This window comes from Rhinolophus ferrumequinum, chromosome 23, assembly GCF_004115265.2.
Source record: "Rhinolophus ferrumequinum isolate MPI-CBG mRhiFer1 chromosome 23, mRhiFer1_v1.p, whole genome shotgun sequence".
NCBI classification, from domain to species: Eukaryota; Metazoa; Chordata; class Mammalia; order Chiroptera; family Rhinolophidae; genus Rhinolophus; species Rhinolophus ferrumequinum.
In genome coordinates, this window is record NC_046306.1 from 9753765 (window position 1) to 9766596 (window position 12832).

The 12832-nt window shown below is 40.5% G+C and overlaps 1 protein-coding gene across 1 annotated transcript in view; it reads left to right on the forward strand.

The window, feature by feature from the left end:
- B4GALT5 (beta-1,4-galactosyltransferase 5) overlaps positions 1-12832 on the forward strand; it is a 68129-nt gene that overhangs the window by 40259 nt on the left and 15038 nt on the right. The window contains exon 2 of the mRNA XM_033094773.1: positions 9962-10096. Within this exon, the coding sequence (XP_032950664.1) occupies positions 9962-10096 (135 nt within the window). The remainder of the gene's footprint in view (positions 1-9961; positions 10097-12832) is intronic.

Consider the following 12832-nt stretch of genomic DNA (forward strand, 5'->3'; position numbering starts at 1 on the left):
GGCCACGCAGGCATTCAGTGCAAAAGTGCCAGAAAGGTCATTTATAGTTTTCTCTGCCCCGGGGTTCCATTCAGGTTATATGGTGCTAGATTTGGGCGTCCTTGTTTGCTGGGCCCTTCTCGTGAGTGTGTACTTCTGGAGGTTGGTAATTGACCGTGCTATTCAGAATTTGGGGGAGCCAAAGCTGATCAGTTAAGTGATTACCATAGGCTACTCAGCTAGTTAATATCTGTTTGGGTAACGTTTTCATTTCTAATCCCGTGTACCGTTTAATAATTTAACAGATGATAGACTAATAGGTCAGTGGAAATGTTTATAGGGTAACTCATAGCTGTTAATTTTTACCACTTGGGTTGTTTTTTTTTTTTTTTTTTTTTTTTTTTAAATAGCTGGTAGTAAAAACCAGAGAGGGTGGAAAACATAACCTATGATCGATTTGGTGGTTTTCTGCTTCAGATGGGAAGGATGAGGAAAGCAAAAAGATCGATCAAATGAAATTTTTACCCCAGAATGATTGTTGGGATTCTTTACTCTCCTTCTTAATGTCTCTCCTCCTTCACCCCAATTCAGTTTTCTTTAAATACTGTTTGTGTGAAAATTATCACCCAGTTGTTCCAGAACATTAAAATAGATGTGCCAAAGGGTGTGGATTTATTGTCAAAAAATCCTCGCGTCTTAAAAACAAAAAAATAGCAACAGCTTTATTTTCTTTCTTAAATGTGTTACTGTGCTTCCACAACCTTGGATCTTACTGTCTCTCACGGTATAGTGTGAGTATCGCCGGGTATCATTTTAAGTGGATCTGAAATGCAAAAATTCCAGGATTCATATGAGGGCTTCAAACTTGTAAAATTTTTATAAAACTTAATAAAATTTTGGGGATATACCATACTCAATTATGAACGTTTGCACCCCTACCGAAGTGGAATATTGGAAGCCAGTCATGTTTAAGATATTAACAGTAAAAATCCAGATAAAAGGAACTACTGTTTCCCCAAAAATAAGACCTAGCGGGATAATCAGCTCTAATGCCCCTTTTGGAGCAAAAATTAATATAAGACCCAGTATTATATATTATATTATATTATATTATATTATATTATATTATATTATATCTGGTTTTATATTATGTAAGACCCGGTCTTATATTTAGTTTTGCTCCAAAAGATGCATTAGAGCTGATTGTCCAGCTAGGTCTTATTTTCCAGGAAACACGGTAGTAAGCAAAGTGTGGGAATGGTAGCTGTGCACTCAAGGGATTCCTAGGCGTTGGGAACCTGAGAGATGATAGAACATATTTGTTAAAAACTTGGATTCTGGAGACAAAGACATGTTGTGAAATCTTGACTCCACATAGTCAAGCTACTTACTTAAACCTCAGTCCACTCATCTGTAAAATGAGGGTAATAACCTACCTCTCTGTTTTATTGTGAGGGTGAAACGAGATTAACACGTTCAGGTATTTAGAAAGGCACTGGCTCATAGGGACACAATCAACGTATTACTCTTTACAGGAATCCGCCACTATAAGCAGAATAAGTGGATTCATTCTTTACAGAACACCTGTTGTACACAGCAGTGAACACTGATACTCTCTGATTTGGGGATAGAGATGAAATATTTTTCAGGTTCTGGTTTTTCTCAGAAAATATTGGTCCAAAAAGGTAGTTCAGGTTTTGCAGATATTCTAGCATGGCAGAATCAAACTTTAACATTCTTATGACACACATTTCTGTTCTTTGTTTCCCCTAATTTTTGTGGTATCTTATATATGGGAGGAGGGAGAGAGTGAGAACCTTCCTGTTTTCTTCTGTTTGTTTGTTTGCTGCTTTTGTTCCCTTGATATTCTCTCCCTTTCCTCTATCCTTTATTTTATTTTGAAAGCACGGACCTACGAATGGCGTATAACCTCGAGCCATAGATTTGTTCCAGTGTTTTCCTGGAATGTTCTTGAGCCTGTTACAAATCACGTGTTGCGTGGTCTGTAAGTGGTTTTCAGAACAATGAATGGTGTGGGTAAACCCAGGGAAAGAACACCTAGTTTGAGGGCCTGCCCTGAACACTAAGCAGCACCTTTACTGACTGTCAAATGCCTGCCCCCCACCGCAGCTCTCCCTGGCTATGGTTAGTATTCATGGTACCTAGCTTTTTATTGTGACATCTTTACTCCACTGCATCTGCTTGCCCCAAGATTTGGCAAACAGGGAGGGTATTCCTCCTGCTGCTTCATGTAGAGTGAAAATAGTGCCTTTGGTAAGATTTGGACACCCAACTTTTAGTACCCAACTGGAATTCTTCATACAGAACCTGTTCAGTCCATCCAAAGAAGTTCCTCCCTTTAAGGAACTTAGGTCTGGATACTAAAAAGCTCAGTACTTTATATCTGGAGCCATGAATTGGAATAGAGGTGAGTTTACTGGTTTTGATTAACACCCCCTCGTCGGCCCACCTGAAATCGGATCCGGGACCATTTCTTCCATGTCAGGCCCCCAAGTATAGCACAGAAAACCCTTTCTTGATCCCCTCTGTTTTTCTAGCCTCCTCTCACGTTTTTTTGCCACACGTACCCTTCATTCCAGCCATACCAAAGTGCTTTTAGCTCTTCAAATATGTTTTCTCCCATTATGCCCTTCACTTCATTTGTGCTTCTCCCTTTCCTATTTCAGAGCTCTTCTTTCAGGACCGTATCCTAGAGTCACCTGTTCTTGAGTAGCCTCCTGCGCCCGCCCTCACGTTATGATTTAGTAGTATTCTCCTGCACTTCCTTACAAAGATGACTGGGTACGGGTTTCTGGTCTGGCTCCCCCAGAAAGATAATGGCAAGGACTCTACCTTATTTATAATAGTCTTTTTATCCATAGAGTAGAGGACAGTTCCTGGCACAGAATAGGCGTATAATGAATGTTGCACCTGGTTTGTGTTTCCTGTGTTTCTATTTATAAAAATATACGTGTGTATAAAATTTCACCTTATTTCTTAAACCATCGTCATCAGTAGCTAGCATAAGACACAACACACACATACACGCTATTGCTTTGCTTTTCTTCAGGTAAATTTTATTGAAGTATAACATGAAAATGTGCACAAATAAGTGGACACTTTGATGAAGTTTTACAAAATGAATACAACTATGTAAGCAAGAAATAAAAGATTACCAGAAGCCCCTTTCCAGCCCTCCCCTCTCCCCTGAGGGTACCTATTCTCTTCACTGCCTACACTATAGATTAGTTGTGCCTTTTTTGAACTTTATGTGGAATTAGACCATGTGTGCCCTTTGGCTGTTGTTCCACATGGTGTATGAGAGATTCATCCATGTGGTTGCAGATAGCGGTAGTTTGTTTATTCTAGTCACTCATTGTGTATAGTATGCCAAGATTCAAATAGGCTACAAATTTTTAATCTGTTCTACCATAGATGGACTTTTAGAGTCCATCTTTTCAATTTGGGGCTATTTTGAATGGTTCCTCATATTACAAATAATGCTGCACAAGGTTTTGAATAAACTCCTGCATTATATTAAGGAATGTTAAAAAACCAAACAACTTCATGAGGAGTGAGAGTGCCAGAGAACATTTTTTTGGGGAAAAGCTTATCTAGGTGGCAGCTCTGCTCAATTAGTACAAAGGAATTACTGAACTTTTCTTAGGAACAGGTTAGTGCAGTGATACTGGTTGACTCACATTTTGGGTCCCTCTGGTAAAGGAGTACGGAGCTAATTAACACAAGAAAGGCTTCAGGTCCCACATTTGTGCCTCCTTAGGCACAGCTGAATTCAGAAGACTCAATTGTTGATTGTCCCAACTGAGATTTTCACTTCTTCACGTTTTTGGTATGCATCTTCCCGTGTTCCAGACACACTGTTCTACCCACCAGGGAGCGGCATAGCTGCTTGTCCTCGTGGAGCTCACATTCTAGTGAAGAAGATAATAGAAGAAAAGACACATAAGAAAATGTGTAGCATGTTAAATAGAAAACTAAGGCAGGGGAGGCAGATGGGGGTGTGTGTGTGTGTGGGGGGGACATTTGGGGTAAGACACAGATTTTAAAGAGTGATCAAGAAAGGAATGGCTTTCTTTTTCTACTTCTCTTTTAGCTGACCAAGCCAGATGTAACAAACACTAAGGATACACATACTTAGGATGAAAAACTATGAACTCTTAAGTGTATAGTCTTGTAATTCTGTCTTTTCCTCTTGGGTTCATTTTATCACATTATTTTTCTCCTAATCCAGAATGTCAGATTTCATTATCTTGTGAGGAATTTTATGAGTCACAGTCATTTATTCATGTGTGTGTTCAAGTGAAAATCATGCTACCTGATTCATACGGATACGGAGGGTGACTGGAATGCTAATGCCGACGGGAAGAGTGTGTCTTCCTGTTAGAAGACCCAGTACTTTGCTCCCGGAAACTCTCTAGTTGAAGCCACTGCCCAAGGCTGCTTACATTGGCATCTGGCTGGAAAAAACCTGAACGGGGCGTATTTTTCTTAACTGAATTATGGACATAAGGAATCCCTCTATTTAGATGCTGGGGCTGGATTAATAATGATAATTTCTCATAAAAGTGTAAAAAAGTTATTAGCCTGAATTTGTGGTGTTATTTTAGCATTTATCATGCTGCATTATAATTTCTTGTTTGCCTGTGTCCGTTCCTCATTCTGTGTTGTTTTACTCATCCTGGGCCTGCAGTGGCTTAGTACTGGGTATAAAAGCACTCCAGGAAGTAGGTGGCCAGTGGATACTTGTTGACATAATGGAGGATTTAACAGCTGTAAGCCAATTTAATTTTTTTTTTCCTAAAGCTGTGGTTCAGCCACTGTCAATTAGAACCGTATTATTGGAAAGTACTGTTTTTCAAAGTAAAGCTCATTAAAATATTGTGGACCCTCACTTCTGTTTTTAACTTAACTGTATGACTTCTGGAGGACTTGACTTTCTTATCTAAAATAAAAAATCAAGATGATAACCACTTCACAAAGATGTGAATTTTAAATGAGATAATTTAGATTGAAAGCATTGTGTGTATGCATGTACACTTCCTAGTTTAGACCAGAGCCATGGGCTAAATTCAGTTACAAGACTTATAATAAGGACTCTTGTGAGGTGCTACAGCTGGATCTATATAACCAATTGCATGAGCACAGAAAGGAAGCTTTGCAGCAACATATCTAAAAAGATTGAGGATTTTGCCTCCAGCAAGCTTAATATGAATCAGTAATATGGTGTGACTGTTTTCCAGAAACATTCATTAATTATCAATTGATTAATTATCATTAATTACCTACTATGTAATAGAAGTTTTAAATTCTATTATGGTGTTTCCTCGAAAATAAGACCTAGCCAGACAATCAGCTCTACTGCGTATTTTGGAGCAAAAATTAATACAATCTTATATTAATTTTTGCTCCAAAATACACAGTAGAGCTGATTGTTCGGCTAGGTCCTATTTTCGAGGAAACACAGTAACAGAAATAACCAAAACAGAGTTTCCCAAAGTGAGTTCTGCAGAGAATCACTTGATGTTACTATTGGGTTGGTGTAAAAGTAATTGCTGTTTAACAGGTTAAAAATAATTGCAGGGCTGGCCCAGTGGCTCAGGCAGTTAGAGCTCCGTGCTCCTAACTCCAAAGGCTGCCGGTTCGATTCCCACATGGGCCGGTGGGCTCTCAACCACAAGGTTGCCAGTTCAATTCCTCTGAGTCCTGCAAGGGATGGTGGGCTCCGCCCCCTGCAACTAAGATTGAACATGGCACCTTGAGCTGAGCTGCTTCCCGGATGGCTCAGTTGGTTGGAGTGTGTGTGTCCTCTCAACCACAAAGGTTGCCAGTTCGATTCCTCGACTCCCACAAGGGATGCTGGGCTGCGCCCCCTGCAACTAGCAACGGCAACTGGACCTGGAGCTGAACTGTGCCCTCCACAACTAAGATTGAAAGGACAACAACTTGACTTGGAAAAAAGTCCTGGAAGTATACACTGTTTCCCAATAAAGTCCTGTTCCCATTCCCCAGTAAAATCTTAAAAAAATAATAATAATAATTGCAAAAACCGCAATAACTTTTGCACCAATCTAATAGTTATTATGGGAGTGGGGGTTTGGGAAATGGTGGATTAAATAATTGAAACTTTCTGTTGGAGAATTTCTGTGGTCTCGAGTTATTGTGAGTTGTGGATCTCCAAGGGGGGCTTGACAGCGTTTCCGTCACAGATGGAACAGGGCTGCTGGTAGTTCTGCTTGTTTCTGGGCCCAGACCACCTGGACCACTCAGTCAGCATGGGCTCTGCCCTTCAAGGGGAGACTACAGGACCAGTATCCAGAGAAGAGCAGCCAGGATGCGGAGGGAAGTTATGTTGACACCATGGGAGGGGCACACACAGGAAGTGGGGTGTGGAGAGGAGGGCAGTGAGGGTACGGTAGTGGTGAGGGTGATTGGGTGGGTGTGAAGAAGATTGAAATTGCCCGTCTTCTAATATCTGAAGTGTGGGAAAGGGATTTATTTGACTGTTCTTACAAAGGGCAGAACTCATTCATTTACCCAACCAGTGGGTAAAAATGACTGGGAAACATTTTGGACCCAACCCAAAATAGGATTTTCTTTGAAGATGGCCTATTTTACATGCTGACTCTGTTCTTAGAAGGCATAGTTTTTGGTTGGTGTGAAAGCATTAGATGGTTATGAAAAGTGTTCTTTAAAATCCCATCTAATCTCAAGTCTATAAGTATGTGATTGTTTTCTTTTGTTTGGCAAAATTTATTTCCTCAGCCTTTTATTTTTTCAGTACTGTGTTAATTCCTGTGGATAATTAGAAAAAAGCATTAATAATAGGTGGTTTATGTAAATTTGTTAGTTGAATGACAAGACTGACACATGAGACAGTTGTTAGCAAACTAAAACAAAATATAAACAAAAGACTCATGTTTGATACCAGTAGCACAGAGATTCGAGAAGGGGGAGACTGGAAAAGTATGTAAACCGGATTTGAAGGATTACTAAGGTTTCCATGGCAGAAAGGAAAACAGAAGCACTGCAGGTCAGCAGAAGCCCAAGGATGAAAGCACTTTAGACGGTTTTTGAGCAAGTGTACTGTGGATAAATCTGTAATTAAGAAAGATCCATAGGGTGGCTTTGTGTAGGACAGGGGTGTCCAAACTTTTTTCAACGTTTTTTACCAAGGGCCATATGCGGTAAAAATACACAAACAGCCAGGCCACTCACTCGAGGTGAAGTACGTATTGCCTCACCTGGTTTATTTAAGTAAACTAAATATATTTTTGGAATTTGCTGCGGGCCAATTAAAAATCAATTGCGGGCCTCAGTTGGCCTGCAGGCCACAGTTTGGACACCCCTGGTGTAGGAGACAAAGATTTGTGAGCTATCTCCTTACGAGTAATCATTTAAGCCATGGGGGTGCTCGAAATCTTTGAGGGAGAGATTGTGGCTAAAATATGGATGAGCGAGGTCTTAAAACTTAGTGGTTAGAGCATAGGTAAGCCTGGTTCAAGTCCATCCCTCTGTTGACCTTGGTGAAGCTCCATGGAGAAACCTGAAGCCTCTAGAAGTTGACTGTAAATTGGATGGTATTACTTGCCTCTTACTGCCTGTTAAGATAATTATGAGGATTAAATGAGATAAAGAATTACGTAATTAAGTGCTCAATAAATGTTATTATTATTCATTATATAGCTGAAGTTGCCTAAAACAGTGGTTCTGGAAATGTGGGCCTTAGACAAACCACAGTTGGTATCACCTATAAGCTTGTTACAAGTGCAGAATTCTTCCCCCTCTCAGACAGAGTCATGTCTCTGGGGGTGGGGCCTGGGGACATAAAAAGCTCTGCGGGCAATAGACACGGGAAAGTTGGAGAACTGCCCTAGAGGAATCTCTACAGGGGGATTCAGAACTAAGACAGGGAGAGAATTTTAAAGAGGAGCTTAATTACGCTGTTCTTTGCAGTGTGGAAGATAAAAAGTACAGAGAAGATTGTGAAATGTGTGGGGAAGGGGGTAGTGTATTTTTGACAGTGCCTAACAGCTTTACACCCAATGTTTACTAAGTAGTTGTCTTTATATTGTTGAAGACAACTGGTTTAGTAATGTGTTAGAGTAGGAAGGACCATTTCAGGGCAGTTATATATTATATATATATATATATATATATATAATGTACACATTATGTAGCCCAAATGATTAAAAAAATACTACAGAACCACTTTAGAAATCTGATACTGGGTGAAGTTTAAATCTCATGTTTAACAGGTATTTATGGACTACCTACCAACTGTGACCCGGCACCAAGTTATCTTCTGTAAATAGAAAATGAGATTTAACTCTTGTTTTCAGCGGCTTCACAGAATTACCCTTTTTTAAGGATTTGAAGCTGTCTTTTTCCGCAGCTTTTTCCAGCTACAGAGAATAAACACTCGGATGTATTCTCTGCGGAGCAGAAGTTAAAGGTGTGGTTTTTTGTAGTCCATGCAAGACCTAATTTGAAACTGCTACCACCTCATTTCTGGAAGCATTCTGCACATTGACTTCTTTTGTTTATTATTTTCTGGCTCGGGATATACCTTAGAGATGATTTGGAACCTTTTGAAAGATTTTGTGCCCCTATTTAATGTGGGCCACCGGGGGTTTTCAGTATTGAGACTTGGGCCAGTTGGTTTGTCCCCATCTTCACCCCCTACACCAGTACAAGCACCAAACATAATAGTTTGAAATTAAGTAAATTGACTTCTAAGTTTCATCTACTTAGTCGTCATTTACTGCCCCTTATGTGCAGGATATTGTGATAATAATGATGAAATAGTGTCAACAAAGTATGTCTTGTTCAAGAGCCAGGACAGCCGAGGCCGTGTGTATTGTCTGCACGAGGCCCAGGCTCTCCACCCTGCCCGGGGCCTGGTTGGAGGTCAGTCAAGCGTTCTAACACCTACCAGAGTTTAGGTTTGTAAATGTACCACCCGTGTAAGACAGCCCCCTTTCACAGTGGTGAGGGGGAAGTGGGTACACTAGAATGGCTGTTTTTAAACCTTACAATTTTTTGAACATAGATGGCATAGTATTTGAGATTGCAAATAGAATACAGGAATTATGTTCTCTTGTATTTGTGATCTCCTAGTTTCATTAGCATAGAGAGAGACCAAGAAAACCCAGTGGAGGTCACTCTCCAAATGACAATGATTGGGCAGTTAATCTGAATTATCACTAGTTAAGAGTATGGTTTTTGTTCTGTTGTTTTTTTGAAGATGTAATTGAGGTGTAACATACTAGTTTTAGGTATCAAATCGTGATTTGATATTTGTACACATTGCAAAGGCAGTATGTTTTAATTGACGCTTGGACCAAACCCCTGTTTTTTTTCCATTGCTTTTGACTTTGGGGCTGAGGTAGGTGAGTAGTGAGTACTGCTGACATTCTTTCATTATTTTCTGTTTCTCTCCAAATACCCCCAGAGAAAAGTAGCTGCAGTCTTAGTCGACCACTTTCAACACCTAGATCTAAGTGTTTCCAGCAGGCAAAGAAGTCAGTGGTTTCCATTCTCTGCGGATAGCCATCAAGTATTAAGAAGGTGAATTAAAGAGAGCAGAGATCTTTTTAAAAATGTTTCGTAAAAGTCTTTCTGATTGTCATAGTGCTAGAATCCAGATTGGGTATTTGAAAACCTGGTGGAATACAATTTTTTAAAAATATGGTTTCTCTAAAACTGTTAAAAACTGACAGAAATTGCCCTAAGTCCTACTAGCTACTCAAAGAATGCTGGTGTCCTGAAAACACTGAACCCAGTATGGAAAATAGAGTTATGGCATTTGTTGGGTTTTAGACCTGAAACAGGTTTAAAAAAAAAAAAAGAAAGAAAGAAGAAGAGAAACCCAATGTTATGTGTATATGTGTTTTTTATTTGTTTTTTCTTAACGGTTGCCTTGAAGTCACCTCTTTTTCCCCCTCCCTTCTGTTCTCTGCAGTGAACACCTACCTCTTCATGATGCAAGCTCAAGGCATTCTGATCCGGGACAACATGCGGACAATAGGAGCTCAGGTTTACGAGCAGGTGGTTCGGAGCGCTTATGCCAAGAGGAATAGCAGCCTGAATGACTCAGGTATGTTTTTGGTAAAGAGGTCGTCTGCTTAGAATGTCTCCTCCCAGGAGAGGGAAATTGGGTTCCAATAATTATTTTTGATGGAACAGAGTGCATTGTAAAAGAGGAAAAGTTTGGCTGAATTTCACCTTCCTACTAAAAAAGAAGCTCTTGCAAAACAAATCCTTGTTTGTTTTGCTAACAGTACATTAAACTGGGTGGTGAGATGATTCCATTTTGGCTCCTAATGCTTTCCAGGGAGGAGCGGGGCAAGGAGTATCTTTCAAGATCCCTTTTTTTCAGTGTGGTTGCCCACAGTAGGCAGAATAGATTAAGCATATATTTAGGATACCAGCAAAACAGGAACACCAAAAGCTGTTTCTGGAAATAATTTCAAAAAAATGTATCCATGCAGCCATCTAGGCAAACAGAACTATATTGGACTTCCTTACACTTATTTGATGGCTTCACATTGTTTTCTGAGTTACACATAGTGGTAATGGTAGTGGTTCCTATTGCTTTCAAAGCTAATGTGGCCCTGGTTGCCTGCCACCCGGGAAGAGTTGTTCCAGCTCTGTTCTTCCTATTATACTCCTCTTGAATTTGATCCACCCAGTAGGACTCTGTTTATGAATGCTTTAATTGATACTTACCAATAATCATCATGTAATCCAGGAGAGTTTCCACAAATTGAAAAAGTGACTTCTGGAAGAAAAGGTTAATAGTTCACCGGGTTTACCTTCCCCAGTCATGTGTACTGTTCATCCGGAGGTTTAATTCCAGCTCCATGGCTGAGTCTGGTGATCAGATTCATTCAGCCTTGAAGAAAGCTTTGCAGACTATTCGGGTTGAACATTACAGTGAGGAACACGAGAGTGAACTTTTTCTGCCTCAGTCTCTGGAACTTCTAGCTGTTACCTTACTAAGCACGAATTATATATAAAGAGGAAACAAGAACTCAGAGGTTAGATGGCTTTCCTAACAGTATACTGTAAGAACTTGTTCCTAAACACGGTTTTAATATTTTCGTAAAAGACTATTTACATGGGCTGTTCTTTACCTTTGAGAGAAAGCTCTTTTTATGTCTCTCTTTAACTCTTCCAAAAATTGAACATAGGAAGTATTTCCAGATGGTTAAATGGGACTGTCGTGAGGCTTGTCCAGTCTAGCCAGGGATGGTTTTCATGTAAAAAATAGATTCTGACACTTCATTTTGCTAAGCATTCATGATTCACCTCTTATCTCTTTAACTAAGGAGTAATGTGCATTCCTATGGCTTCTTACTTGATTTCAGTAAAGCATAGTATTATAAAGTATGTGTATTTAAAAAAATATTCTTTCCTCCAAATCAGTCCACTCTTGCTCTGTAGTGAGTTCTAAGATAGTCTGCAGCTCAATGTAGAATGTGAAATTGCTTTGCGGACATTGCAGATGAGAATTACTCTGTGGTGCTTGGGATTTCAAGAGAAAGCATCACCTCTCGAAGGGAAGTTAAATCTGTAAAGGAATTGCCCACATCCTAAGTTATCAGTCTGTCCTGCTGGCCAGTTTAGCAACAACAAAGGACTATAGTTAGCAAACAGAAAAACTTTGGTGCTTCCTTCTTGTTTGCGAGGAGCAAGTGATTGACTTTTCAGAGCTTTTGAGCCAAACTGCGGTCTCAGGACAAATTGAGCTCTGACCCATACCCAGAAGAGGAATCCTTGTAGTTACAGAAGTCATGGGAGAAAGCTGAGCACATTTTTGTTTCCCGATTCATCGTGTGTGGCATTAGGTTTTGCAAATGATCCCCACACACTTGGTCTCACTTGACTCAAACATGGCTCAGTCAGGTGGGCGGAATTTTATGTTACCCCCATTTTCCACATGTAGCACAAAATCATCTTGGGGGGGTTGGGGCCGTGGGCATGTGCCTTTCCCTAGAGCCTGCCCCAAACCTGCTTTACCGTGTGTGGTGAAACTAGGGAGTCCTTTGATGGCCATTCCAGAGCTCTTGGCCCTGTATCACTCTGGATAAAGGGACTTTTGTGCTGTCATGACATTTATCCAGTTCAAGTGTTCATGCCTCACCAAGGTGACATGAGTTAGGACTTCTGTCTGGGCATTTGGCGAGGTAGTCTGTTCTCTCTCAGAAGGTAGAGGGACGCATAGCAGGACTGCACCACTGGCTGGACTTGCAACACAGGATCTCACTAATTCCCTGAGGGGTATTTGTCTTTGAAAACTCCGCACAGACATGACTTGCAACCTTGGAAGGCATATCCAGGGAGCCATTATTTGACTTTGCATGTGTTTATTCTCAAATTACCATACACCAAAATAATTCTTCCCAGCATCTCTCTGGTTGGAATAATCATCTGTTTTGTGTTGAATGTGTCTATGTCCCTTATAAAATAGAAGTCTTGCTGTTAAGGGCTGTGTTATACTAGACACTTTACTTGCATTACCACATGGAATCCTCACAGGAACTCAGTACAGTAACTACTGTGTCCCCCCATTTTAGGGGTGCAGGGGTCAAAACACACAGGAGTGACAGCAGTGGTGTTGGGATTTGCTGACCTCTGGGTCCCAGTCGTGCCCCCTCGGCCTCTGTCGTCTTTGTATCCCCTGTACCTTGTCCACTGCCTGGCACATAGGGGGCGCTCAGTAAATAATTTCCAAGCACATGAGTTGATTGATTTAACACGAAAACACATTTCAAGTGTTGTGACCTAATTTTGAGATTACCATCTTGGTTGGCTTCTGTGGGCTTTTTTT